Source organism: Pollicipes pollicipes, unplaced genomic scaffold (assembly GCF_011947565.3).
Source record: "Pollicipes pollicipes isolate AB1234 unplaced genomic scaffold, Ppol_2.1 Scaffold_4219;HRSCAF=4965_pilon_pilon_pilon, whole genome shotgun sequence".
NCBI classification, from domain to species: domain Eukaryota; kingdom Metazoa; phylum Arthropoda; class Thecostraca; order Pollicipedomorpha; family Pollicipedidae; genus Pollicipes; species Pollicipes pollicipes.
In genome coordinates this window covers 3,354,459-3,377,140 of record NW_023596448.1, presented here as the reverse complement: position 1 = coordinate 3,377,140, position 22,682 = coordinate 3,354,459, and the positions used below count along the sequence as shown (strand labels likewise).

At 50.5% G+C, this 22,682-nt stretch overlaps 1 protein-coding gene across 1 annotated transcript in view; it reads left to right on the top strand.

Annotated features, from left to right (window-relative positions):
* LOC119095682 (ras-related protein Rab-37) overlaps positions 1-19,255 on the top strand; it is a 61,195-nt gene extending 41,940 nt beyond the window's left edge. Inside the window, exons 6-9 of the mRNA XM_037218537.1 lie at positions 9,779-9,887; positions 15,784-15,894; positions 16,382-16,523; positions 19,150-19,255. Of these exons, the coding sequence (XP_037074432.1) occupies positions 9,779-9,887; positions 15,784-15,894; positions 16,382-16,523; positions 19,150-19,255 (468 nt within the window). The remainder of the gene's footprint in view (positions 1-9,778; positions 9,888-15,783; positions 15,895-16,381; positions 16,524-19,149) is intronic.
* The last annotated feature ends 3,427 nt before the right edge of the window (positions 19,256-22,682 follow it).

Genomic DNA, 22,682 nt, shown 5'->3' with positions numbered 1-22,682 from the left:
CCTGTTCCTCAGCTTTTCCTTATTGCAAATTGCGCAGCTGATGCCGGTGTTTAATTCAGGTTGACCCTGAGGAAACCCCACTGTGCATCGCACTGAATACACAAATAAATGTCATTATTTACCTCCAACCCCGCCTTCAATTAACTCTGAGCCCTCGCCGCTCCGGTGAGGATGGCCCAACCTCCTTGGCCCTCGTGAGCGCCTTCTGAAGCATCCGGGACGCGAGGTGGCGATGCATATGCACATGAACCTTTCGGTGTTATCAACAGGGCACATGAGCCTTCTGGTGTTTTCAGCAGAGCGCATGAGCCTTCCAGTGTTATCAGTAGAGCACATGAGCCTTCTGGTGTTATCAGTAGGGCACATGAGCATTCCGGTGTTTTCAGCAGGGCACGTGAGACTGCAGGTGTTATCAGTAGGGCACATGAGCCTTCTGGTGTTATCAGTAGGGCACATGAGCACTCCGCCCTTATCAGCAGGGCACATGAGCCTTCTGGTGTTATCAGCAGGGCACATTAGCCTTCCGGTGTTATCAGCAGGGCACGTGAGCCTGCAGGTGTTATTGAAATAATTTGCATGGCACATGAGCCTGCAGGTGTTATCAGCGGGGCACATGAGCCTGCTGGTGTTATCAGCATGGCACATGAGGCTGCAGCTGTTATCAGCAGGGCTCTCAGCCTAGTTATTTGCTAAGACGTTCGCTATGTCCCCTGCCAGTCCTGACGCTGGAGGTGCCAGACATTATTACACGCAACCGCCTCGATTGAAATTACACGCTGACAACTGACAACTTTTTAGCTGTTTTTGCTTTCATGTGGAGACTGACAATGTTGACAGGGAATCTCTTGCTTGCTTATGTTTTACATAATTAAGCTCCCAATCCACCGGACAATTCCAGACCATGTTTGAAGGGGGCCAGGGATGTGGTTAAATGCGTCGCATGTCATGTTTGCGTGGCAATCAGAGTGCAACGGGCTAAAGTTCTCCGACGAGCTTACGAACGCTACCATAGCTTTGCTTAAAGGGAATGTTTCACCTTTGAAGATATTGAGGTAGGCGTGAGATATGATGGAAAATCTTACTTGTAGCTGTTGGTAAGCTTTCATGGTTCAAAAACGACGCTTAGTAGCAAAATTTCAATGTCTGTAAAAATGCGCCCCATTACGTCACTGTTTGACGGCGCCATGGAATGGTTTTGTAACGACAGCAAAATCTAACAGCATCTGGCAGTCAAACCTAAAGAATACCGACGCAGCGTATCTACCGCTAGCTATGATGGCTGATTATTAATATCAAAGCACGATATGCTGTGCTGTTGCTGTTGCTGCTATGCTGTTGATGATGATTTTGTCAATACTGTATTGTCAACCCTTTCTTTCCTGCAGTGCTTTAGACCTGACACTGATATCATGTCATGTGCACAGTAGTTACTGTCTATTGCAACTGGAAATGCGGTGTCATGTGAATATTAATAAATTTGTAACGTTGCTGTGAATTGATGCTAAAGCATTGGTATTGCTATGGTGAAGATGGTAAGGTTGGGCTACCAGCAATTTTTTTCTTGATTAGGATCATTTATGCAATTGATAGTTAACCCTGATACAACCATTGCGGTGTAATGACATTCTCGCTGCTGGTAGTCCTTTGGCATTGCTAAATCAGATGTTGCTAGTCATTCATAAATTATGAGCTGCCGTCTCGTATGCTTGACATAGAGTAGTCAAGCAATATGGTACATTGTGTAATAACACGGGTCAACAGCATCATTGTAGCACTACCTTAGTGCTGTACCGTGGCATGACGTAATGAACAACGATATGGTTTTTGTACTGCAATCCATGCTGCTTTCATAATAAATTCCATCAGATGGGTCAAGCATGCTCTCTTGTATTGACTTCCCATCTGACATGTGATTGACCAAAAACCCATGATGCAATATACAAATCACTCCCAGCACACAATACAACCAACAAGTGACATCACTTGCTCAGCCTGTTTTGGGAATCCACAAAACGTAGATGAGAAAGATGCAAACACACCTTCCACTTCCACAGTCATGCAACATGCTGCAGCCATCACTTTACTAAAAGATATTTGAATATATATAAATATATATGTAAATAATAAAAAATTACTTTAAAAGATAACAGGAATATTGTATGTGCGGTGAAATGACACAGCAAACATGCTGGCCTTGCACGATGCTGGAGACGTGACAAGTGCATGTTATTATGGTTGGATGGGCAAAATGCAAGGAAGTGATGATGCTGGCAGTGCACACAAGGCTTATGGCAGAAATATTATTAAGTGCTATCCAAGACACCAACAGCAATACTTTTCCCCCTTTCTCAGCACCCAGCGTCTGCCGCAAGTTGCAGTGACTGTGCCATTGATGACTCACAAACAATGCTCGCCTGCGTAGAAAATTTGTTAAAACGGTGGAATGTGCATTAGTAATAATACGTCTCTATATTTTCAGAACTCTTTAGGGCAAAACAAATTTGCAAAGCCATGTCATGTGAGCCTACACTGAGCATGTCCATTAATGAGCTGCAGGCACCAGCCCCTACTGCCAAAATGAATTGCTGATATCATGACATGCGAATGGATTAATTACAAGCTGCAATACTTCAATAGGTTCAAAATGTTGGCAAGATCATAATGAAGTACGAAATTGCCTTTGTACACCCTCTGCAACATAGGTGCTTAGTGTTTGTCTTAGATTGTCGGCACTCCTTCGTCCATGTTCAAAGCACAAACATAAAGGTAGGGCCAGGTTTCGATGTGCCACATGTTATTAGGAGGCTGTAGATTGAAGAATACTAAAACAATATTCTCTCTCAGAAGTACAAACCTCGCGCGCACACTCCCCATCATATCAAGATCAATACAAGCCACTGGCCCATACCACCAGTGATCACACACATTTCAAGTCTCTGATCCACACTCTTTTGTCAAATAAGTGTGATCTCACTCTTGTACAGCTCGCTTGACTATTAAATTGCAGGTTTGCTCGCAATTTCTGCACAGATTTCCGGTTATAACACTGCATTTCACCATATCCTCCCCTTGAAATTAATTCCCAACGGGGTAAGGCGGCTCAAGAGGTTATACTTGTATAACACAATTTTTTGTTCAAGATTTAAATTTGTCTTACAATATGCGTGAAATATTTAGTAAAGTATTGTACAAATATTGTACATTTTTAAGTAAGATATAGATATGGAGTTACCGTACAGTTTCCACAATTGCATAATGCCTTGCTAACCCATAAACCCGTGCAAGGTTCTGTGCTCCGGTACTCAAGGCGCCATCCGAGCCGTCTGGAAGAAATATGTCAGTCGAAAAATAAACGCCAGCAGGGGAAAAAAGACAGATTTACCGTCGTGTCTCCTTTTTATAACTTTCGGGAGAGTGTCCGTTTTTTGAATGCCGTACTTTTTTGTGTAGACAGTGGCGTTCTTTTTCATAACATTGGCCTATGGCCAAGAAATAAAGGAAAATGCCCCGATGACGACGAGTGCCGCACATCCCGAAAATGCTCCCGCATACGTTCGCGACACGCATTCAGCAGCGAAATCTTGCTAACAGCCAATCATCTTCCGCGCATTGTATTGTCCGCGCCGCATGATCGCTTTTGCAAATGTTTCCGCGGCCATGCTGTTTTCACCATAGGCAGAAAACAGCCTGTAGTATGACCGCGATCGCATGACGTCTCTAGGGCTTCATTAATGCCAAGGCGATTTTGAAATAGGCTCCCAACAAACCTTTTCGCACTTATGCTGACGTGTAATTCAGGAACCAGAGCGTTTTGTGGCTTTAAAAGGACATGACCGTGAACTGCACCAAAAGGTCCTTAAGATGGCTATTTCAGTTCAAAACGCCATACAAATGTGGAGCATTCCCTGTAAGTCTGAATTAATCACGTATGGTTTGTTTTCGCAGTGAAGAAGAATCTCATTCAACTTTTGTTGGTAAACTAACAAAATGTATTCCTTTGCACACAGCAGTTTCAACGGTGTTGATAGCATAAACAAAATTAGTAAGAACTGACCACCTATCTCTTGGAGTAACCACTGCCCACCGCGGCAAATCTACACTAGTAAACCGAACAGCCTAACTCGATTTATACATCATGAACGGATGTAAGCCTATCAAGAGGAGGATCGTAGTGGACATTGCCCGGACAGCATGACGCAGCACAGCACAGCACAGCACAGCACAGCACAGCACAGCACAGCACAGCACAGCACAGCACAGCACAGCACAGCACAGCGCAACACAGCACAGCACAGAGAGCATAGGACAACAGGCAGTGCAGAGAACAGGACAGAGGACAACAGAGGGCATAGCGGAGGATGGCACACAGAGCACAGAGCAGAGGATGGGACGGAGGACAGCACACAGAGAACAGAGCAGCGGACAGGACAGATCACGTGACTGGATAGGCCGAAGAACAGAGAACAAAAACATGACATATCTCGTAAACAGGTCTGCGTGCCTCCTATTAAATACCTTCATGGATCCAACCAGACCGCGGATGCCCATGCTTAATGGGCACATCCACGGATTAGACACAATATTTTGGAAAAATCCTGGTGTGGGTATGGGGGCGAATATAGGGTTCAAAGATAGGGACATGCCCTCGGAAACCAACATTACAAAAGATCCTGAGTTTCTGAAACGTAAAATTTGATACAGTCGATTTGAGCACGTCGAGAGTCGAGAGCACGCATTTGTAGAAAACTCAAACTAGTAGAGTATAAAGCAGGGAGAGGCGAAGTTTGTGAAACATCAGTTCCCACATGCTCCTATGTCAATAGATTACAGGAAAATGTCCATCCATGTACCAGAGATATAAATCAGGTTATCGTCACTTTGTGATTAGTCACTTATCCGGCAACAGCAAGCATCAGAAGGGAATTGCAATGCTATCAATATCAATAGCAACAGGCAATTCCATCAGCAATCAGTATTTCCGCCATATCCAACCTTTGTAATGATATAACACACAGGTGCACAATGCGCATACCAGTGCGCATTGGTCAGGGAACAGGACATAACTCATGGTCCATGAAACATGAGTTGGTATCGGGTATGTGCAGCACAAAATGTGAGCCTGGCGAGCATCCACAGTAAAGATATATTAGCATTGCAATCAGCTCTAGAATCGCACAATACCATACTTGAGATTCTTTGCTGAAATTTGCACGCCACTTTTGCCAGCAAATCGTTGATATTAAGTCCTAATTATCGTTTCGTAAGACATGTGATCAAAATGTTGGCACCGGGCACTAAGAGCGGGGAAACGTTACAAATGTAGTGAATCGAAGTGTTTTGAATCCCACAATATTGTTGCTCCTGTTACAAACATCCGAATCGTCTTTTCATATTTTGTCGCACTTTGCCATTAGAGAGAGAGAGAGAGCAGTGTTTGTGAGACCTGCAATAAATAACGACGCAGGGAAGGCTCAAGGCTTAGTCATACATGACGCTGTATATATATATATATATATATATATATATATATATATATATATATGTATTTCTGGTGATATATCAAGTTTTCTGGACACATTTCCTTATGCAGCGTAAGAGATAAAGCCAGTGGTTCCTTCGGAACGTCGTTTAACCAGGACCTCAAAGCCTTTCTTGACACATCACTATCCTTCCTGCGCATTTCGACGAACGAAACTCTACACGAAGTTAGGCAGACAGACAGATAATGCCAAACTGCACACGTTCGTCTGCGCCGCACGGATGGCGGCAGGATCACTGCTGCTGTGTGGCTCTTGTCACCCGACACGGTTCTTCGGAACGAGCGCCGCAACTTGTCCGCCACTTCCGGAACGGTCGTGGCCCTTCCGCGGCTCCAAGTTCGAGCTCCCCGCATAGCACGTGGAGCTGGCTGGAGCAGGCGCTCATTTCGCCCACGTGAAGCACGTCCATCGGCGAGGTAGTTGCCGTATCAGCGCGAGGTCTTTACCGCGCGGATCTCCAGAGAGGATCGTCCGAACCGAACCGGATCACCGCGTCAGAGACGACGAAGCCGACAGAATTAGGCTCTTACCAGGATTCGTCGGCCGCGGCAGCCGCCGGCACCCACCAGCCCACCAGAGCCCTCGCCCACCACGGTGCGGACCATCGTAGCCAACCACCTCTGGACGAAGCCACCGCCTGAATTCGAGACCGGGCCAGTGTTTCGCCGTGGTGGTCCGCCGCACCGCGGAGGATGGCCATACCATACCCCTCGACTTGTGATTCGCCCCGACATCCCGGCGCTCGCGCCTAGCGTGCCCCGCATTGCGTGCCGTGTCGGGAACGAAACGCGGCGTATCGGGACGTGTCGTTGGCCCAACTTATCGTGATCGAACGTGGCCCAACTTATCGTGATCGAACGCTCGCCTTAACTCATGGTGGTCGCCCACATCCTGCTGCGCATCGTAATTGTGTTGTGTTCTGAACGAAATGTGGCTTTTCTGTCTAAAACGTAGAGGAGAGATGTGAGGTGAGTGTCGCTCCCAAAACATGCCTTGCCAAACTTGCTCTGACATGTTCTATGTTCTAACATGTTCTCTGGCCAAACATGTTCCGTGTTCCTGCTTTTGATCTTGCTGTGAAGGGCCATTTTTTGCTTTTCTTTCCAGTAGGTGCATACCGAGGACTTACTAAGTATACCGATATGTTTGTTGAGTGATACCGAGGGTTTAGCGGAATCAAACCTTATTTAGTGAACCTCCTCTTTGTCTTTAGAACACGTTGTTTAGCAGTTACCATGACCTAAAGATATAAACTCCATTAGCAGATTAAATTCCAAACCCATTCACATATCGTCATGTTGTGGTTGTAAAATAAAGCTTGTGGTCAAGAAGATCAGCATTTGTGCCATCTGCTGAAATGTGAGGCTCATTTTTAGCTACTTGTGAGATGGATATGCGCTATTTCTGGCTCCTCCAAGAAGCGATGCTCTTATTGGAAATCGTAGCTCGCCATTGTCACCAGTCCACATATTTTCACCGCCACGCCCACCACTGCTCACCAGCCCAGCTCACCAGCTCAGAGCACACACAACCACCGAGAGCAATTTGTTCGTCATCACGATACCGTGACAAGTCGGGCTTAACTGTTCTCTTCACACGCCTGGCCGGATGGCATCTTCGAGTGGCTGTCGATTTCCCAGTCCTCGTCCGCATGCGGCACGAGGGGCTCACGCGCCGCCAGAGGACGTTGGAGCCTGAGGTGTGGAAAACAGCGCCGTCGTCACTGCTGCCCTTGTGGCTAGCGCTCTGCTAAAGGTCGCTGGTCTAGCCGGTGGCGACGCTTCCGGCCAGTCGGGAGGTAGAAGCTGAAAAGGCCCGTGTCCTGCGTTTGCGTGGTCTTGCGTTTGTTCGGTCTTGCGTTTGCCTGGTCCTGCGTTTGCATGGTCTTGCGTTTGTTCGGTCTTGCGTTCGTTCGGTTTTGCGTTTGCCTGGTCCTGCGCTGGCCTGGCTTGCGCTTATAAGTCACGACTTTCGCTCGACGAGACGGAGGAGAAATATGAAGGGCCGGTCGTCGACGCTTGTCCAATTGCCGCCAGAACCTCGCGTTGTGCATCGGCGTCTTTCCAAAACACATGTTTGTTGTTTTGCGTAGTGTTTTCGTGAACTTTACGGTGATTGGGGTCGGACATTGGGGACGAGGACATGAGGCGACTCCTCCTCACACCGAAACTGGTGTGAGGAGTCACCTCAAGGTACCCCCAAAGTACGTAACGCTCCAACCACGAGTGCACGCGTGCATACGCAGCGCATAAGCCGGTCGAATGCGGTTCGCGAGGCGACCCTCTCTAAGCCAGCGGCACTGCGCGTGCATACACGCACACGTACCCAGCAAGACGTGAACAACAGCCACTCACACGAAGGCCTTGCAATGCTTCAGCGACGACTCGGAGTCTTTGGCATATGTATTTTTGTATGTTAAAGTCTGTTTTTGACTGCTTTAACCGCGCTGGGTGACCTCTGTGTGCTGGTCGGCATGTGACGCTGCACCAATGAGCCACCGCGTTCGGCGGCGCGTGGCAGCAATCGCCTGACAACGTTGTCAGATGATATCTTGTGGCGCAGTTTCCAAGGCGCTGAAATAGTAACAATAATAAATATAATAACAGATGTTCAGGGTTTGCACCACATGCGGAATATTGCGAGGATTGCGAGGACACTAAGAAAATAGACCATAACGATAAATACATGCGGAGGAGAAGAGCAGCCGCGGTTAGTTCGATCAGTACCACCATCGCAGCAATGACAGGCATTGCAGCATAAGGAACGTGCACTAAGTGCGCGTAACAGGCTGCTGCGCTACGGTCCTCGATTAGGTCCGTTTGACGCTAGCGCGCCGCGCAATACCGTCATGCTATTGTCACATTATTGTGTTATGAATGTCTGCAAGACAATCGTATCATTTCGAACCAGGAGAATAGCTGCAATGAGTGGATTGATTCACCTGAACGATGCGGTTTCCTCCTGCCATTTATTTAGAACTGCTCCGTTCTCTGCTCCGTTCTGGCCTACCCACTGTCTGTCATTGCTGCTGGTTCACTAGCCTCCGTTCCTGGTATCTCCCACACCCCAGCCATCCGCTGCTGGGAGCCCCGCCCTCTGCCTCTCCCGTCGCGTTCCCTACTCTGCCCAAGTCTCCCCGTCCAGTCGAGCGGTGATTTAGCAACGACTGACTGCAGTGAGCAATAGCCAGGGACTCGAGATACGTCGTTAGCGGTCGGTCGCGCAGGACCGCCATGTGCCAGATCGATTCGTTCATTACGTCGCCTCTGACGTCACGCGTTGCCGTTTTGACGTCATTGTTTGCCGGGCACTTGGTGTGTGGTTGGTTTGGAGGGTGGCAGACATTGCGATCCGTTTGATTGACGTGCTATTTATGCTGGAGCGTAGCAGGATTCTTTGCTGAAGCAAAGCAATACGGGTTTTCAGGAAGGGCATGTGGCCATGTTGACAAAAAAAGTCATCTTCCCCACACTTTTTGTGCTCGGATGGCTTCAGCATTTGAGGGCTAGATCTCTTTCATTGCACACCCTTGGTCTAGAATGCACACAGGAGCTATGCATTTCATAAGATGCAAACTGCGAAAGTGTTCTAAGAAAAGTTGTTTAATGCTTCATGATTTATTAGACGATGAAGCGCAAAGGTGTGCAATATTTGTGTTAGGTGCGTTATGTTTCTTGATTGTAGCCTTAGCCGCGAGCTTCATACTCAACCAAAATACAACATTCACGGCAAGCAAATTCATCGCAGACACAGAATTTCTTCAGTGCATAATTGTTCGCTTGCTGATTAGGTGGCTGAATGATTAGAATGTCACTGGCCGTAACATAAGCTCCATTTTGTGTAAAGATGGCCGGATTTCGTTCGATCGTTGTATCGAGTTTGACCATATTGTTATTAACACAACATGCAGCGTGATTTGTAGCTAATCATTCCAAGTTTAAATAACATTGTATCCATTTGGGAGAAAACGACTTGTGCATATGTTTTATCATAATTCTGAATCCTCACAGCCTGGCGACACTGGCCCGTTGTAGCCGCTGAACAGACATCACAGCTGCCACATGAGAATGCTCACAGAATTTCCAGGACGGAGTAGGCATTGTCACGCAGCAACAAAACCCGCGATTTTCAAAGAAAGTCAAATACAAACGGCGAGAACCTTTGTCGTGCCTGCCAGAAAGACTTTTGTTCTCATCGCGCTTGCTTCCGTGCTTGTTACGCACGTGTGTCTTTTTCAGAATAAAGTGGTGGAGGTCGACGACGCCAAGGTGAAGCTTCAGGTGTGGGACACGGCTGGCCAGGAGCGATTCCGATCGGTCACCCACGCCTACTACAGGGACGCCCACGGTCAGTGAGTGCCAGGTGTTTGGCTGCCTCCCGGCGCGCTGACCAAGGAACACATTGTCATGACGAGGAATGTCAGAGAACAAAGCGGCGAGTGTCTCGTGTCCAGATGGAAGTGACTGCTCCCTGTATCGGCCCTGTAGTCTCTCTACGCCCCTGTACGCAGCACTGCCTCCTGCATCCTACCCTGTAGGTCTGGCTACGCCCCTGTACGCAGCACTGCTCCTGTATCGACGCTGTGGTCTGGCTACGCCCCTGTACGCAGCGCTGCTGCTGTACCTACCTTGTAGTTTCGCTACGCCCCTGTACGCAGCACTGCTGCCTGTACCTACGCTTGTGGTCTGGCTACACCCCTGTACGCAGCACTGCTCCTGTATCGGCGCTGTACTCGGACTACACCCCTGTACATAGGACTGCTGCTGTATCGGCCCTGTAGTCTGGTTTTACCACTTTACGCAGCACGCACCTGCACAGGTTAGGGAACTGATATTCAATAGCAATTTTAGAAAGTGCTGTCGAAGTGATAATGCTTTACTTTGGCTGCAAAGCCTCTCGGGGTCACCTCGTAGGCCATAACGGATGCGATCTGCGAGTGGTTAGGTTTAGCAATGGCCAAAGAGACACCGGTAATAAAAAGCATGCTTGGCTCTCGAACTGCATACGCCAGACAGCGGCACAGTTCGTCTGACCCATAGCTGACGTCATGACGTCATCTTAAGTAGGGGTGACTCTGGACTGTGTCTTTTCAGGACTGAAACAGTGTTCAAAGCTCAAAGCGATAAGAAACACAATTTTGGCAGACCAGCGGATAAGTACATTACGCAAATTCTGAGGCGGTGAATAGACAAAACATGCAAATTTTGGCTAGGGGCGGATAGATAAATGGTGTAATTGTTGCAGGAGCGGATACGTCAAGGACGTAGATCTGACCTATGAGAAGGCATATAGATATTCCAGATTTTGACAGAGGAGCGTGCAAACAAATAGTGCAAATTCTAACAGAGCAGCGGATATATACTAGCGCAAATTTGGACAAAGGGGTGAACAGATGAAAATACGTGATGTAAATGCGAGGTTTTATGTGATGACCTCTAACTTCTTTGGAAAAATTACATGTCAGTATCCCGCTGTGCGCCGGCATGACCCTGCACGCCATGCAGGGTCATGCCGGGCGAAGATGTGACGTGCGAAGACGTAATCCCTGGTCCCCATTGCTAGCGACATGCGGCGAAAGGGTGCACAGAACCAAAACACGACCTAGGGTTCAGCCCACACTGCTGAAAGCAGCCCGTATTCACCACCGGCATATCACTGCTGATGGAAACGGTAGGCATTAAATGCGGTCTTTTGTCGCGGCGCCGGCCATAGACAGATTAGAGGCCATTGGCCGTTTTTCCCCACTTACTTCGTACGCAAGTGGGTAATTAGGCTGCAATTCATTTCGTTTTTCACCGAGGTTTCCACAGGAATATTAGATTACACGAATAACGTCGCCTGCATCGGTAACGGTTCCCTTGGCACAGCAAATGCAGCGTTTAACGTCTGAATTCGCAATGGGCTCCTTGGAGGGTGGGAGAAAGCACTTGAATGTTTCCAACTCTCTGTAGTCTACGCAGCGTGGTAGTCAGCGGGTTAGTTCTTGGCATACACAGTATCGCCGCCTATGCTAATCAGGCTTAAGCACAAACTCCAATATCTGATTTTGTTATGAGGATCTTTCAAGGTACATGACACCACTCTAATGCTAAACGTCTTGCAGCCTTGCTTTGTGGTGCCCAGCTTGCTAATTGTTTTATCCAAAATGTTAGACTTTACGTTAATCGATATATGACATGACGCCTCTGTGATATGATGTTTGATATATGATATGATACATGACATGACGCGTAACGTTTACGATACTATCATGGGTGTCTTTGGCACGTGATAAAACGTCGCGTCCCTACGGTGTCCTACCGGGTTTTGCAGTGTAATGGCTATCTTTTTCCAGTTCATTCAAACTAGAGGATGTGAAACTCTGTAACAGGTTAAACATGTTAAGCACCTAACAAAAGTTTATGTTTTCATTGTTAAACTACGCTTTGTTCATTCTTCGTATGTGTTCATAGAACGGGATGAAAATCCGAGGATTCTTTCTGTATGCGGTTCTGTTATATACCAGTCCTTATTCAAGGGCTCGCAAACGGGGGAACAAGTTCCCTGACTTCCAGAATTTGACATGATCCCTCTCGCGCCGCATGGACAGAAAAGCTCCAAAAAGTGCGAACCCCAAGTTAGTTCGGGGTCTCCAAATCTGTCCGCCGTGGGTGCGCTGCTGTCTTCACTGAACGGCCAGCATGACGAGATAAGCCGTTCTGAGCCGCTCCTGCGGTCGCCTCGAGGATTTGACTACCACCGAAAGCAGCGTGCCACAGCGCTCTGAAATCACGGCCGCAAGCACACGCGGCTCAGGTTCAGGACCCTCAGGCACTTTGGTCTTTTCACCTGGTACTTCAGTACAAATAAAACGCTGAGGATGAATGACTAGGCGTCACCCCAACGAGCCACAATGCGCGCACACGCACACGCCCATACGGACATGCACGCGCATACGCACACGCGCGCACGGGCTTTTCGGTGACGCCTAAACAAGATTGCACGTCTCAAGTATCCGCTGAAGGATGGTACAAGCGGATCAATATTGACACGGTTCAGCATGGTGACCCCTCGGGTAAACAGTCGGCGCCGGCCTGCTTCAGCTCGGGCTCGAGGCCGTGTACGCAGTCAGCATGTCAGATGCTGAAACAGTGTAGCTCGCGAGCTTTTGGGCTGATGGTTTTGCTAGTGTGCTTGGGAGTAACCGTCCTCATAGCTCGTTCGATTGCGTGGAGGGTAGGCGTTTAGCTAATGCATCCGCTTGTGGACGGTGTAATCTATTTTAGCTGAGTATTCAGCCGGCGAACGGCAATGTGCAAACTCTGCACAATTTCAGGTCGGAGCAATCTAAGCTTTTGGCTTATGGTGACGACCGTGCGTGGGTAAATTTGGGATCCCAGAGGATCATGCTGAAAGCATATGCTTTGAACTACGGTGGCGTACCTCGTAGCTCATTAGCAACTGTTACATTGGCCCCAAATAGCGCCTGACGTGACTTAGCTTCATACAGCAGAGAAGTGGTCGAAACCGAGTGCCCCCTGCCGGCTTACTCGGGTTAGGATATGCCAAGTGAGGATTCAGAATGGGGGCGTCTTGGGGTAGGTTTCCCCACGCGGTCCAAGTTAGGCAAAAATAACACTTGTTTTACTTGGGAAACAAATCCAACCAACTTTGACTAAAAGAAGTTTGTTTCGAAGTACTTCACGAGGCAAAAGTGAGCGAAATCCGAGGAGTTTTTCTAACCAGGAAAAGCTTGTAGGTTCTGACCCGCGAACCCATCCCCGCCTCGCGAAGATGGCGCCTTATAGCCGAACCCTGGGTTTTCTCCTCATGGAATGCGGCAGTCGGGAGAGCCGTGTTCCGCTCGTGATGCCCAATCACCATCGCATCTGCTGAGATCGCTCTGCGTCGTTCGATATCTCTCTTCGATCTCGATTCGATCTCATATATCGAGATCGCATCGTTCGATATCTCTATTGGCATTGTTTGCAATGATATTGAACGCATCTCCCCCCCAAAAAAAAACTCGAAAAGCCCTGCTGGAACCAAGTCTAACGCGTGAAAACTGCAGAGCACTCTGAATATTTCGTTGAATGTTTGTTGAAGTCAGACAGTCAAGACCTGGAACTTGGGATCCGCCGCCAACCTTATCTATGAGTAATTGAAATACGGATGAGTTTAATGGCGTCATGCGTTTAACTTAGTGATGTCATGCGTGAGCTTAAATGAAAACCGGTGATGTTTTGCTTTAAGCATGTATATAGGTTCAAGGTGGTTGCATGAGATCTGGGGGCACTTCGAGCACCGATCTGAAGTTTGGCTTTTTTAACCCACTTGACCCCAAAGTCGCGACCTAGGAACGCCACATTTTGACTGAAGTGAGTTCGCATACAGGCCAATGCACTCCGTAAATTTACTGTCTCTAGCTGCCTTACTTTTTGTGATCTCAGAGGTCAAATTGGCGCCTCACCCCCCTCCCTCCCCCCCCTAGCGAAGGATACTCAACGGGCCGTCCAGGCGCGTGCGAATCTTGTTGTGCGCGTGTGTCAGAGAATAATTTAGAATAGGCCCTGTTTTTTTGTCAAGTGAAACAAAGTTGAAATTCGTCTGATCCATTCCCCAGCTCTTAGTAAATTTCTAATCCATGTTTTGTTCATTGTTCACACCGCCAAACTAACCCGGAAGCTTATACCTTAAAATTTTGAGGCTTATTGTAGTCTATTATGCATTGAACTACTGCCTCGTTCTGTTACGGGCACAAAATGATCATTGTAGTCGGTGCGTCGCAAAACCCCAATCGTCGTCGTCATCATGATCGTTATCATCTGTATGTTACCTTAGACTAACCATTCTGATAAGATTTTACCCTAACTTACTGGAAAAACAGGTTCACCGGATATCTGATCAGTGGGCCAGCCATCCAGCAACCTTGTTTTTGTTCACAGAATGTATCAAAATCATTTTTTAGGTGTGCGTCTATTTTAAATTTTATCTAGAAGTGTCTCAACGCACCTTGGTCTTCGCAAAGCCAGGCAATCCGTGTCGTCCACCGAGAACAAACGATGATACGGTGACCTTTCAAAAAGCACTAACGTGTGTCTTGCCCCGGCTTGAGTGGCGTACGGGTGCGCACGTGAGCCTGGTCGCCCAGGCTGTCAAGTCGGTGTTGACGTCGTGCAATCATCGTATGCGGCTCTCCAGTCCCGTCTCTCAGGGAGCAAATTGGAAACTTTCGGCGGATGACGAGCACTTGGCAGAGCGCATGGGTGGTCTTCGCATATTCGCACCTTCACCAATGATGGAAGGCCGGTTTCCCATGGGTTTCGAAGTGAAGCCGAAGCCTGCTCGTAGACCGGTGGTTAACTGGTCAGCCTCTGGCTTCGCAGTTCCGTCTTATGCACTCGGGTAACGGAATACGCCTCACCTGTGGTGATGTGGAGCATCGCTCTTCGAGCTGATGGTAACGCTGCAGGGTGCTGAGCACATGGAGCCACACTTGAGCAGAGCCGTTATAGTTCTGACGCCGACAGGTCTGACGGTGCCCCGGTAAGCCGCGGCGTGCGTAATGCCGCGCTTATAATGGGGCCGGCGTGCGTTATGACCTGATGGGACTCGACGTCATGACCTGACGGGACTAGCCGTTATGACCTGATGGGACTAGCCGTTATGACCTGATGGGACTCAACGCGCTGACTGAAACTGGATGGCGGGGCAGGGCTCGTTAACGCCGCGTGGTAATCAACTGGATGGGAGGGGGGGGGGGGGGGGGCGGCACGTTGGATCCGGCGTGGTAATAAAAGGCGCGCGGCCTCAGTCAGGAAGAGTGCGCTACGACTTTTCGGACCGGGCCGGTTGATCGATTGGCGTTCGGATGTAAGCGCGCCGACCTGTCCGAGCGCCCCCCCCCCCCCCCATACGCTGACCCCGATCAGCGGATCACGTCAATAGAGAATGCTGTGCGGCCTTGGTGCCGACGCTGAAGTGGACGACGTATGCTTCGTCTGCCAATACAGTCCTACAGACGTCGGGTCATCGAAGCTCCTTAGGACGACTCTCCTAAAGTCTTTCTGAACGACTCTCTAGAGCTCCTAGCAGACCAGACCACGCTGTCGATCCTCGCACCGGGTGTTCCCTCGGTGTAGCCCCACGACACCGCTCCGGAGTCCACCCAACACGGGGTCCAGTCGTGGGCGCCGCCCCATCCACCATCTGCAGGCGCTCGCGATGGTGTCGCGCCTGATCATCGCCTCCGCGGTGTCCCCAGCGCTGCTGCTCCTGTACGACGTCACAAACAAGACGAGCTTCGAGAACACGCGCGCCTGGCTGGCGGAGATACGCGAGTACGCCCAGGACAACGTGGTCATCATGCTGCTGGGTGGGTGCTGGAGGGGAGGCGGCGGACTCGGGGCGGACAGGTCCGGCCTATCTCCCTCCCTTTCTACCTCCCTTTCTCCCTTTTCCCGAGCCTGCAGCTGATCACGCTCGAATGTCAGTCCGTCTTTTCAAACGGCGCAAGGAGGGGAGGAGGGAGGCAAACTGTAATGCATTACGAGCGAGGTACTGAGGGTCGAAGCAACAGTGTGACTGGCCCCACGTGGAGTGATAACAGCAAAAAAAAACATGCCCGGACGATCACGTGGCTGTGTATGGGTAACGGCGGCATCACATACGAATATGACAGCATGATATTGCCCCTGGACGCGATCACGACAAAGGCCAAAGTGTGTTGCCGTGCCCGGGAATCAGTGTGAGTCCATACCCAGCTAACAGTGTGACCGGCGCACTGGTACACCCCACCGCGACTCCACACCACAGCAACAGTGTGCTTCCGCGCCCGGTCACAAGTGCGGTCCTGTGCCCAGGTAACAAGTGTGACCGCACTGAAGATCGCGTGATACAGTTTGACCACGGGGAGAGACTAGCGCGCGAGTTCAACGTGGTCTTCATGGAGACTTCAGCCAAGACGGGGATGAACGTCGAGCTCGCGTTCAGCGCCATCGCGCGGTCAGTGTCGTGCGTCATCTGTCATCTGGCACCTGTCATCTGGCATCCGTCATACGTCATCTGTCAACGGTCGGATGTCGTCTGTCGAGTTTGATATATCATGTCATCTGTCATCGGTCACATGTCATGTGTCAGTTGGCACATGTCATGTGCCATCTGACATCAGTCTAATGTGTTGTATATCATCTGTTATTTGTCACCCGGGTGATTTAGGTTGTCGTGGGCACCTATGCCCAGCGATTCAAGCGATCGCTGTGGACCCTTTGGTCTGGCACCTCGTTAGCTGGCTGTTTGGTTCCGTGCATTGTACTAATTCTAAGCTCATGGGGATGTGCATCGTGCTATTTTCTTTTTATCTGTCTGTTCGTTTGTTTGTTCCTGCTTTCCTTCGTTGGCCAAATTTCCTTTGATTTTCGTTTAGTTTGCTCGCCTATTCGTCCGTCTGCCAAATGCTCGAATGACATACAGCTGGTTTCTTTTGTGAGTTCCCGTAACAGTTGTTGTGGTGGATTGTAACGTTCCACTCTGACACTATATATATACAGAGAGAGAGAGCGAGAGCGAGAGCGAGAGCGAGAGCGAGAGCGAGAGCGAGAGAGAGAGAGAGAGAGAGAGAGAGAGATAAGAGAGAGGAGAGGAGAGAGAGAGGGAGAGAGAGAGTGTGTTGTTGTCCGTGGTATTATGAATGGATGCATATCTGACATGTAATGTATAATGCATTGTTATATATATATATATATATATAATATATAGATTTATATCTATATATATATATAATAGCGCATCATATTTTAGGGAGGTTGCTCAACATAATGGTACGGACTACACTGGTCGTCATTTTTACGAAGTATACTTCCACCTTCAGTGTTTTCTGTCTGTATAAGAGTGCTGCAATACGTTTCTATCCTTACGGAGAGGATGGTAGACTGTTTATTTTTAGTTTCTCCTTTGGTCCGCCCCCACCTGATTACGCGTCATGGTTAGTGGCGCACTCCTGACGTTGATCAGGATACACGGCTGAGCCTGCTCATGTCCCCTGGTGCGCAGCGGGGGCGGTATGGGCGCACAATCGCGTGCTCTGATGAACTACCAGTGACGCAATAAGACGATCAGCTTGGAAAATGGACGCTGATCTGGAAGTTTTATCCTTGATGAGGATCATAAAGCGCGCGTGACCGTTTATAATGTCGGAGTATAATTACATGCCTAAATGAATATTGATTGACTTCCTAATGAGCTGGCCCGCTATGAATATAGAGTGGACCCCCTCGGGCCTCGTTTATTGTCGATTGTGGTCTGGCATCGAACCGCGCGACCACTCACTCTCACAGAGGCCATTGTCATCATCAGGTAAGCCTCCATAATAGAAATGATCAGGTGCAGTATTGGGGAAATCCAGGAGGCAATAATGCTCATCGCTCCGTCCACTTGCCCATTTGTTTACCTGAGCCCCGGCCCGACCTTTTCTGCTGGTGGTGGGGGACACTACACGTAGGCTGTTCGGCGGGTGGAGATCTGGTGACGGTCCTCAAGCTCGCCAGAAGGTGCTATTCGCTGATCGTTGCAGAAACATGCTCGTTTGCCACAAAGGTGGGTTGGGGGAACGCGTTGAACGCTACGGAGACAGGTGGCGTAGATGGCGCTGTAGGACTGCGGGTGCTTGGAATAGGATCGCTCGGAATTAGTCCTGTTCGGAAGCGATTAAGCTAGCATTGTGCTGCACTGTGTCTACGACACCACGAAACGCAAAGGGGAAACGAAATACCGATAATAGCCTTACATAAACACACTTATTGGCTGAGAAACAGTAAGCTGATGACGTGACTACTGCTGTTCGGTGTGTTTGTGTGTAGCATTAAGGCTTAACGACGCACTCAGCTCATGAGGCTATACGGCGTCGCCTGCCTCTCACCCTGGCAGGAAGGGCGGGCACCGTGGGGAATCGAAACTGTGTATCTCTCGTTTCCAAGACGCCCCGCTTAACCAGTACGGTATCAGCACCGGGCGTCGCTGGGTGGACCTCTGAGTATTCTTTGGAGAACACAGTCGATCCGCCATAGCGCCAAGGCTCACTGCCTCCCCGAGCTGCCCTTTTGTAGTGTCGACAGAGCCTCTCGACGATATGAGGCCTCGGTGACATCCCACGTCACATCCGGTTATTTGAAATCTGCATGGGTCATGAATTACGTTGCCATCGGGCGCTCCTCAATGGCGGATGTGGAAAGCTACGCTGGCGCCGCGCTGGTTGACTGCAGACGCGACGGCGTCTCGATTTTGCAGCACGGCGTGCTGTAATAACGAGTGATCTGTGACGCAGTAGCTTTGCCGAATCGTCGCTTTGGGGTGATTTGGTCTTGACTGCGCCATCCTGGTGCTGAGTGCACTTTCTCACACATCTTCCGTCAGCTGTCGGCGTCGGCCCCACGAAATGTCGGAGACGGAATCTCGCTTCGTCTCGGCGCGCTTCATGCATGCACCAACCCACGTGTAAGATCGGTTGGTGCATGTATGAGATGCATGCTCTTCACGTGACGGTCAAGCCTAGTGATCAGCTCCGCCGCTGCAGCCGTCCGGCTGATGAGCGGCCCGATGGCCCTGCTCCGTGTGACGCTCGCTTCTCCGGCAGGGACCTGCTGCACCGACGGCTCTACCCCAACGGCGGCACCTTCAACGTGCGCCAGTTCGTGGAGGCGCGCTCAGAACACTCGCCTGCCTGCGCCTGCGGCACGTAGTGCGCCTGCGCCTGCGCCGCTTGGGGCGCCGGGCTCGGGTGCCCGAGCGACGGCACCCGAGCGACGGCGCCCGGCCACCGCAGGAGCAGCGGGCGCGCGCCCGCTGGCGTCGGACCGGCGCGACGGAGGACGGGGCGGAGGAGGCGGCTCAGCGACGGGCGTGACCTGGCGGGACAGGACGCGCCCGACGGGCCGCCGTCTGACCCGACAGCGGGCCTCCGTCGTCGGCCGACTAGCTTCGAGTGCACGCTGACGCCGCAGTGGTCGGCTCCTGCCAGCGCTGGCGGTGCGAGCCGGCCCCGAACAGACGTGTCTGTGCGCCGCCCGGTGTCGTGCGAGCTTGCCCGGTGGCGGTGCTCCGGGGCCGGCGGGAGGCGGAAGCGCTCCAGCACAGGGACGCCACAGCGCGGTCCGTCCGTGAGTACGTCGGTCTCCATGCGGTGCAGTGCTGCGAGTGTGTGGTTGAACTCAGGCCACGCTGCGCTGGTGGAGCGGGGTAGCCAGACGGACGGTCGTCCACCGCTGGGGCGGGCGTGGAGTGCACTGAGTGCTGGGGGCGGGGTCCTGAGGCGGCGCGACTTTGGGGCGGCGCGGAGTGACGGCACGAGCCGCGCAGAGTCGGAGGAACAGTAGGCTTGTCTGTGTCTGCCATACATATGTGTCAGATAGAAGTGTTGTCTCGGTGATGGTGAAGTCTTCGATGGGGGGTGGTGACACTGGGGGGGAGGAGGAGGAGGCCGGGGACAGCCCAAAAGCGAAGCGTCTGTTTTCTGCCGCTGTGGGCTGTCGCTTGTGTCGCAGTGTGGCTGTTGAATTGTGTATCTCGTTTAAAGCTGCAATATCTAAATCGAAACAGGGTCTGTTGAGGTGGTTTAACCCTGGGCATATACAATATTCTGTTTAAGATACGTCGACCTGGAAGCGTTTTAGTGGCCCGGCAATTGTACTGAGTGACCTTGCTGTACAAAACCGCCGCCTACTGTAAGCAACACCTAAGCAGGTTAATAAGGCTGATACCATATCGCCCGTTCGTTTCAAGACATGCCTTCTTTGTGCAATCAGTGTCGTGCATCATATCTGTGACAGGATGTGAAATATATTCTTGTTTTCGACAGAAAATGCAGGGCAAGAAACTAAGTGGAGCATGTGTTTTTGTTGTCCTGAAGCGGAATGGGTGTCACGCAAGCCTAAATTATGAGCTATTTCCGGGACATAGTGTAACCGATCTGAATAAATAGCTGCACGAATTCTACACGAGATTAAACGAAATACCCTTAAATACTGGTCATCAAACGAGATAGATACGAGAAACTCCTGACATAGATGAGAGAGACAATCTAGAGTAATATTTATCCTCGCACACACTCTTGGTCTCCGTGCTATGCAAGATAAGATTTTTTAAGATCAGCTTTCACCTTATAGAAATACTACCTTCCGACTTACGTACGAAACCGGACGGCCAAACGGCTCCGCAGCATTCAACCGATCGCCGCTAAAGTTCCAGTGAAACATGTCGTGCTTGAGAGTCGAACTCCGACACGCGGCCACGGACTAGATCCGCCGCTGACCGCGTCACAGGCTCGGTCAGCTGCGCCCTCGTGCTACACCGCTCGCGCTGCCGCGTAGCGTGCAGCCTACGTAGCCTACGTAGCCTCTTCTCCGACAGAGTCAAGGGCCGGCCGCCCGGCTTGTCGCGTGCGACAATGCCACGCCCTCCGTCTCACCGCGCCAGCAGATGGGCGCGAAGTCCGGTGTTGACACACGGTCAGCTCGCCTGTTGACATAAGGTCAGCCCGCATGTTGGTCCTGGTCGGCCGCCGCTGCGTCGCTGTGTGGAGCGGAAAGCGCCTCGCTGCGTGCTGTTTGAACGCAGCCGTGTGGTGCCGTGACGTCATGTCAGCACTTCTGGCGAGGCGAATTGTTCGCACCATCTGTGACAGCGTTGGGACCCGCCTTCTTGGTGAAATGTGCGTTGGGCAGATCTGATGCTAGTTGTTTTTTTGTGTGAAGTCCTACAAGCCTCAGGACCTTAACTTGCGGTCGCGTGGAAGGGTGGAAGTGGAAGGCTTATAAGTAAACACTTCCCCACGCTCCGGAAATTACCCCCGAATGTTGGGCTGAAGGAAGGCCCCAAAAGTGTTCAGTGGCTGACGAGTGGTCGATTTGACAGATTCTCAACGAAATGGTTTCGATGCTAGGTCAGATCATCACGTTATGGTCTCATAAGTGAGGGCTTTCAAGGCATTGTTCATCTCTGCGTAGTTCGCTTTATTCTATGTGATCCTTGACATCGAAGCGCATAAGGTTTTCTTCCATCCACATGTTTTACTCGACGTGTGGATGAATTGGATTGCTCATAATGGCATTTTGGATGTGAGGAATGCAGAATAACATCTAACGAAATTACACGTGGATTTCCAAGACCAGCAGTCGTTACCAATAAAAAGCAGCCGAAGAAGATTCTCCACTTTGTCGCCTTTTTTGTCGGTTCGCGCGAGGATTCATAATATTCCGTGAAACAACATTGAATGCGATTTAATTTCGTTACGTACGTCATTCTAAGTGTGCTGTCAAGTGCAGCTCCGAAAGATCGCCGCAACCAAGACTTACCACGCGCAGGGACCTCTCTTCGGGGTATCAGTGGACGCCCAGGCGCGGCTTTTACCAGGGGGCACTGACGCCCGCTCGTGGCTCTTGCGCACGGCTTGTATCGGAGAGACGGCACGTTGCGATGTTCATGATGAAGCGTAAATGGCGGGTGACATCCGTTAATGTCGCTCAGACATGGATGACGTCGCTGAGAGGTGCTGGCCTGTTGAATCAGAGCCGGACTTGAAACCTGACTCGGGGCCGGGTCTAAAACCTGACTCAGAGCCGGGTCTGTAACCTGACTCAGAACCGGTTATGAAACCTGACTCAGAGCCGGGTCTGAAACCTGACTCAGAACCGGGTATGAAACCTGACTGAGGGCCGGGTCTGAAACCTGACTCAGAACCGGGTATGAAACCTGACTCAGAACCGGGTATGAAACCTGACTCAGGGCCGGGTATGAAACCTGACTCAGAACCGGGTATGAAACCTGACTCACAGCCGGGTCTGTAACCTGACTCAGAGCCGGGTCTAAAACCCGACTCAGAACCGGGTATGAAACCTGACTCACAGCCGGGTCTGTAACCTGACTCAGAGCCGGGTATGAAACCTGACTCAGAACCGGGTGTGAAACCTGACTCAGAGCCGGGTCTGAAACCCGACTCAGAACCGGGTATGAAACCTAACTCACGGCCGGGTCTGTAACCTGACTCAGAGCCGGGTATGAAACCTGACTCAGAGCCGGGTCTGAAACCCGACTCAGAACCGGGTGTGAAACCTGACTCAGAGCCGGGTCTGAAACCTGACTCAGAACCGGGTATGAAACCTGACTCAGAGC